Raw genomic sequence first — 7,500 nt, forward strand, 5'->3', positions numbered from 1 at the left:
CTTAAAACCATTTAGTTTTATGGGCTCTCTGCTCTGAAGGATTCGATCATGCTGTTTTGTTTGCAATTCACTTAAAAAAACACTCACATTATTTTCTCAACAATTCATATTGGTCAGAATCTCATAATTATTATGAAATGTTTAATGGGGGAAATGGCTCTTATTCTAAAGGGGATGTGTTCAATTGTGGGGACTGTGCAGAGCAGGAAGTGGGAGGCGCCTGAGGGGCTCGGCGCAAGGCCCACCGTGGCTGAGTCTTTCTGCATTCCGACCTGATATCCAAGGACCTTTTCTCCCTACCCACCACCCTTATGGAAACCCTTCTCTTTTAACAAGCAAAACAAGAAGTCAATCAATTGAAAGCATTTGGTTTAAAAAAAGAAAAATGTATGCTGGTTTGTATTTTCACCCCCTCCTCCTTGCCCCAACTCTTGTGTGAACACGCACACACACATGGATCACAGGCGCACGCACTCCAGTCAGGGACAGGAAATGGTCCTGGCTGTCCCTTCAGAGCTGATTGGACCAGGATGTAACCACTCACTGGGCCTGCATGAGGTATCTGGGTATGAGCTTCTGGATGGGCGTTTCCGACAAACCAAAATAAAACCAAATAAATTAAAATCGCAAGAAAAGCAGTAAGCAAAAGAACGCCTGGAGACGTGAAGGCCATGGCAGGTGAATGGGAAAGCCCCGGTGTTCAATAAAGGAGAAGAGAAAGCTTAGGAGGGCTAACTCCCCTTCCATCTCGGGGACACCCCCTCGCCCTGCCTTGGTACAGGAGGTCTGACCAAGGGCAGGGGCCTGGTGAGAGGAACTCCACATGAATGAACATAAAGGATGGTGCAAAGAAAAAGAAGCATCGCAAATAAAAAAAGACATGTAACATGTGCCTACCATTTTCCAGATAAGAAGGGGCCGTACCTTCTGACGGGTCGAGGCGGCGGGCCCGCCTCCCGTGTTTGGAATTGTTGTGCACAAACATGTTGTCTGACACGGCCAGCACGTGGCCGTCCACGTTGACTGTTGTCGATACAACAACCTGCAAAGATGAAGTGGATTTGAAAATGGAATTGGCAAAGGAAAGCACAGCCCCCTGTTAGGCAAAATAAAAGCCATCTTAAATACTGCAGAGCACGAGGAAACTTCACGTGTTCCTGGACACTGTTGATTGATGTGCGTTCACAGCTTTTTTGGCTAATGGGGGTGGGTGGGTTGTTTTGTTTTGTTTTGACTCAAGATTGCTTCTCTTCAAAACCTGCTCCACTAATTACAGTTTAATCTCCTCTTATGCTAACAAGTGAATTCAATTCAGAGAAATATTCTTCTAGCCATCAGCTTCAGAAACACCCCTCTAAGCACTCATTTTAAAGCTGCTGTTTTGATTGATCTGTTCACATATTGATTAGATAGTTTATCTAATTAAAATGAGTTCACTGGAGACCGGCCTCCCTTGAAGAGCTGGGAGGATTCAGAGTTGCCCCAAAAAGGCTTCATAAATCAGGAACATTCCTACTGCCCACATTTTATCAGGAAATGATCCCTGGGTCAATTTTACAATTACATTTAATGTCTGGTAATGAACTTTTTTGCATCTGAAAAGACCGAGTTGAATATGAATAGTGGCGGTGTTTTCAATCCTGGAAAGGTATCCTTTCTCAAGTTCAGCGCAAAGGCTGGCAAGGACCCTGGAATACCAAGGGAATGTCCTCTCTGTTTCGGTGAGAGGCTTCCATTCTTAGGTCCAGGCACAAAGGATGTCTAGGGAAGAGATGACACATCAGGCCCTCTTCAGCCCTCAGCTGCCTCGTGGTAGAGAGAGGAACGAAAAGGGCCAGGCAGGGATGGCCTTGCAGACTCCATAGACCTGCCCAGGTGAGCTTGCCACAAACATCCAGAAATGGCACCCCTGAATGGACCCAGGAACCGGGAAATGACAAGCTGGCCCTGAGTTTTCTCTAACAGAGGGGGTGCATTCATCCCGGCCTAGCTGGAGCTGCAAAGATCTGAGGCCAGGTTTCATCTGGGTCTTGCAGAAGCACTCCTGGGGCTTGAGCCCAGCTCTGACCTGAAGGAGGTGTGGCTCTCTGCTACAGTTTGGGCACACTCGGCCATGTCTTTGGGTCAGCACCACCCGAGGGAACCACAGCTCAACAGAGAACTGTGCGGCAGGTGCAGGTGAGTGGGGAACCTGAAGGGACTCCTAGTCAGGTTCACCTTCCCTGCAAGGCCCAGACAAAACACACCATGCAAAATGAGCTTCAAAGCCAAGGCCACCGTAGGCCTTAGTGAATCACGCCATCTCAGTTTGGGTCAGCACATGTAAGGAATCCCCTGCACCAACATAACTGGGAAAACCATGGGGAGGGGCGCACGGGGGTATACAGGCGATCTCTGTACTTTCTGCGAAATTGTTTTGTAAACCTAAACTTCTCTAAGAAAAATAAAGCCCATTAATAAAATAATTAAACTAGTTACCTAATACAAAATGAATACAATTCATTGTATTCAATGAGTCATTGAATATAAAACAATTAAAAGCAAACATACAAATAAGTAGTGTTTTAAGGGGCTTAATAAACCAAAGCTATACATTTATATACGAATACATGTGCGAGTGATTTTTTTTTTTTTTTTTTTGAGACGGAGTCTCGCTCTGTTGCCCAGGCTGGAGTGCAGTGGCACAATCTTGGCTCACCCTAACCTCTGCCTCCCGGGTTTAAGCGATTCTCCTTCCTCAGTCTCCCAAGTAGCTGGAATTATAAGCGCTGCCACTGCACCCAGCTAACTTTTTTGTATTTTTAGTAGAGACCAGGTTTCATCCTGTTGGCCAGGCTGGTCTCGAACTCCTGACCTTGTGATCCACCCGCCTCAGCCTCCCAAAGTGCTGGGATTACAGGCGTAAGCCAACGCGCCCGGCTGGCTTTTTCGTTTTAAATCTCAGACTCTACAAGACGATGATGCAGCAGGGGCAGTACACACGGCATCCCACCCAAGCACCCTCATCAGAGGCAGCTTCCCTGGCATTTCTTCCCCTTGGCCACTGCCAGGATTGTTGAAGTCACAACAGTGTCAAGCCACCCAGAACCTCAAAAGGTTGTACGTGCTGCCCCAGCAACCCAGATCCAGCCTTGGGTATCTCAGCACCTTCCTTTTTTGACCACTGTCCCCTGACTTTGCCCTTTGCAGCCCTGGTGGGAGGTGGCTGTGCTGCCCCTTTAGTACCACTAGTGGGCCTGGCAGCCTCTGCCTGGAGAAGCCAAGGTCTGTTCCTGGTCACCCAGGTGCCCCCCTCATGGTCTCCCTCCCAGGCCCAGCCCTGAGCGTTGAAGACACTCTACAAACCCATTATCTGCATATGATGCAAAGATGCATAACTAACACTGAGGTGCAGACTTAACCCTTTTTACATTCCTAAACATGATAGGTTAAAGAAACATGAAAAAGTAAACACAAATTTAAAAAGTTTTTAAAGACACAGGCTTTACTGTCACCTACATCTAGGTCAGTCACAAAGGGAAAAGAGTGTAGTTCAGCAGAGACAGCAGGCAAGCTGTGCTGTGTGCCTCACCTGGGCCGGCCCTGCAGAGCACCTGCAGAAAGCTGCTGAGACTGTGAAAGCAGCTGAAACTATCGTGTAAGCCCTGCCATCCTCCTAGCTCCAGTTACACCTTCTGAGAGGCATGGGGCTCAGCTAAAGAGACCAGAGGAAGTTCTAGTAACTACGGGGTCTGCAGTCAACCACGAGATCACCTGCGACTGACGCTGCGTTCGGTCATTGGTGAGACAAAGAGGACACAGTCCCTCAGCCCTGCGTGGCCTCCATTCTGCTTAGAAGGATCAATATCACCAGTGCCCTGTGAAGCCTAGTGCGTGACCAATGAAAGCAGGCCCAACTGTGTGCAAGGAACACTGTCTCCAGCTGCAGACATGAAAGTGGGCGGGGCCAAAGAGCCCGCCTCCTCTGCCCAGCTGACCGGGCAGGCAGGGAGACAGATGTCATGTGATCCACTACAGGACTGAGGCCTAAGTTAAATTTCTGAAAAACGCTTTGAGCTATTTGATGGGAAAATCGTGTAAATCCCAAACAGGGATCATTCTGCTCCTGGGTCATTCATCCAAGCTAGCGGTCATTTCCATTAGCCGCCAAATTCTTCTCTGGCTGGTTTTGTATCCCAGCCCACAATATTCTTACAGTTAAAATTAGCAAAATCATCCAATGTGTTTACCCTTAAGTAGCTTCCTAATCATTCACAAAAAGGCAAGAAAAACATGAATCTATCATAATGGTACATAAATCTATCATAATTCATCCCTGAACCCCCCAGCCACCCCCTCTGTATCCGTCTTTTAGATAAAATCTTCTGAGGCAAACCAGAGACAGGACTTAGTCTGGGTTTAGGAGCCGACTAGCAACTAGGCACGGAAGCTGGGCAGTAAGAACACAGTAAACCTCAGGGGAAGGAAGCTGAGGCCAGAAAGACACTCTAGCAGTTGCGGAGGTCTATACTAAGCAGGTGCAGATCCCTCTATGAGGACGGTCTCAGATCTGGAGTATTCCCAAAAGACTGCATTATAGTTCTCTTCCCACTGAAAATCAATCCATCAATCAATCCCAAAAGAAGCAGTTCTGGGCCGGGCACGGTGGCTCACGCCTGTAATCCCAGCACTTTTGGAGGCCAAGGCAGGCGGATTACTTGAGGTCAGGAGCTCAAGACCAGCCTGGCCAACATATTGAAACCCCATCTCTACTAAAAATGCTGGGTGTGGTGGTGCGTGCCTGTAATCCCAGCTACTCAGGAGGCTGAGGCAGGAATCCCTTGAATCTGGGAGGCGGAGGTTGCAGTGAGCCAAGATCGCACCACTGCACTCCAGCCTGGGCTACAGAGCAAGACTCTGTCTCAAAAAAAACAAACAAACAAAAAAAAACCTTCCACATGGCCATGTTTTCAAAACTGATTTCACTCTGTTGTGCCCAGATTGGACTTGATGAATCTGGCATACTGAATATACCAGATGATTCTTAAAGCATTTTATTTGCATATTTTTATCAAACGCACCAATTCTAGTTTGTTTCCAAGCCCTTAAAGAACTCAAGATTACTTCCTGAACAGTTGCAAAATCCGAGAATTCAAATTTCATATAAAAAATCGGGACCACGGTCCACGTGTCTTTGAGAAATGTATACCTGGAATCTCCGCATATCTCGAGGGTTGCCTGCATTCTTCAAACAGTTCTGATTGCACTTGAGGAAAAACTTTAGAAAGAATCTATAAAAAATACAAAAAGATGATATTTATTAGGGTTATCAGACAAAAGACTCAAACTTTTTAAAAGACACTCTTGGCAGGGAGGAGTGGAGACTCAACCTCACAGCTTCCACACCTCCCTCTAGGGGGCGACATTGAGAAGAGGCTCTGAGAGAGGCCGGGAGGAGGCACCCAGAAATTGCCACACAGCAGAGCAGCAAGTTGCATTTGCCTTGACGCTACGGATGTCCAAGCTTTATGATAATAGCTGTGACTTTCGCATTGGCATTTCTTGGCTCAATCTTTGCACAACTGCCCATTAACCACGGGGGAAACATCCACCCCAGACAGGTCTACTGTCTCCAACCACTAAAAAATGAAGGATGCCTGGTTAAATTTGAATTTTGGATAAGCAAAACATAATGTCCCAAAGCATACGCCTCAATAAAAAATTGCTGTTGACCTGAAATGGAAATTTCACTGGATATGCTATATCTCATCTGGGCAACCCTAATTCCAGGGGCTACCACTGCCTAAGCAAACATACTGCTAAATATGGGTTTTAAGAGTTACAGTAGCGCCTGTAATCCCAGCACTTTGGGAGGCTGAGGTGGGTGGCTGACTTGAGGTCAGGAGTTTGAGACCAGCCTGGCCAACATGGTGAAACCCCATCTCTACTAAAAATACAAAAATTAGCCAGGTGTGGTGGCACACACCCATAATCCCAGCTACTCGGGAGGCTGAGGCAGGAGAATCGCTTGAACCCAGGAGGTTCAGTGAGCCAAGATCACACCACTGCACTCCAGCCTGGGCAACAGCCGAGGCTCTGTCTCAAAAAAGGAAAAAAAAGAGTTACAGTACGTACAGCTCTTAAGAAGCAATTGGGGGCTGGGGCAGGAGAATCACTTGAACCCAGGAGGCGGAGGTTGCAGTGAGCAGAGATCGCGCCACTGCACTCTAGCCTGGGCAACACAGCGAGACTCTGTCTCAAAAAAAAAAAAAAAAAAATCTAAGAACTGATTGGGAGGCATATTGTTTTAACCAAGAATTCTTGACGCGGTAATGAAACTATTGCTGAGGCAGAAAGCAAGGAGCAGCACTCTGCAGGGCTGGAGAGGTGAGGCTGAAGCGAGCGTATTTCCATTTCCTGCCATGCCTTGCCCTTACGTTCATGGCATGAAGATTCAGGGGTCCTGACAGTGTGTTGAGATGCTGTGACTAAAATGTCATCATGTTGCCCTCCCCATTCCTGCATGCTCAGTGACACTGCAGGAGAGCTGGCTTCCAGTCTGAACTCGAAGAGCCTGGGAAACCGGGCTCTAACACCACCCACGGGAAAAGTGGGTTGGGGGGTCTCTCCCTGAGCACCCTCCGCCTCAACTTGAAAAGGCCACAACCAAGAGGTCCCAGAGCTTGGGTCTGTGCCGACATACCCACTCTCTGCAAGCGGCCAAGCATCCTGTCCAGCAAGGTCATCAACACAAACCTTTCCCTATTTTCTCCCAAACTATCGTCTGTCCTACTTGGTGATTATTAATTTTTGATGAAGTTTCACATAATTTTCTTACATTCAAGGTTCCTTGCTGGCAATTAGAATATCAGAAAATGAAAAGACTCGACTGACCAAGACTCATCTCTCTAAGTGCACTCCCAGCATATCCTGGATGACTTCTTACTGTGGCAGAAGAAAATCCAATTGATGGGGGAAAGAATGGTGGCCACTTAGATTTTCTTGCATACCATGAGGCCTCACCATTTTAGGCCAGAATTTACATCTTTTATTAACTCACCTCACCTATACACTTAGCTCACAATGCCTCTTCACACCATCTGCCATCAGCATACAGTAAGTCACTTGATATTCCACCCACCAATTTTTCCTAACAACCACCGTGCAATTAAACTCCACGCGTTCTGCAGCGAGGTAAATTAGGCGCACCTGCGGCCACACTGCATTTGAACTGCATCAGAAAGGGCCTAACAAGGTGAGGGTGCCACAAAGTTATCGTCCTGTCAGGCAATTAGGTTTTCACTTCGGGGACAGCAACACGGTGCAATTACACCACACATTACCACCCGGCTAATCTTCGGAGCAGGCGCCGGTCCGAGAAGCTGCTCATCTGCAAATGTACCTGCAAGGAGCCATCTCCAGGAGCTTTGTTTGTGATTTGAGAGATTTTCCCCCTCCAGAGAAGGTTTCTTTAAATTTCTTGATGTCTTTTAGACAGTTCACCCTGTTATCTCCAAGAGA

The 7,500-nt window shown here is 47.4% G+C and overlaps 1 protein-coding gene across 1 annotated transcript in view; it reads right to left on the reverse strand.

Moving 5' to 3' along the window:
- The window catches only part of EBF3 (early B-cell factor 3), a 127,956-nt gene that overhangs the window by 34,550 nt on the left and 85,906 nt on the right, over nucleotides 1–7,500 (reverse strand). Inside the window, exons 7-8 of the mRNA XM_011941956.1 lie at nucleotides 5,189–5,270; nucleotides 898–1,042 (exon numbers count right to left, since the gene is read on the reverse strand). Coding sequence (XP_011797346.1) covers nucleotides 898–1,042; nucleotides 5,189–5,270 — 227 coding nt within the window. The remainder of the gene's footprint in view (nucleotides 1–897; nucleotides 1,043–5,188; nucleotides 5,271–7,500) is intronic.

Source organism: Colobus angolensis, unplaced genomic scaffold, assembly GCF_000951035.1.
Source record: "Colobus angolensis palliatus isolate OR3802 unplaced genomic scaffold, Cang.pa_1.0 Scaffold204, whole genome shotgun sequence".
NCBI classification, from domain to species: domain Eukaryota; kingdom Metazoa; phylum Chordata; class Mammalia; order Primates; family Cercopithecidae; genus Colobus; species Colobus angolensis.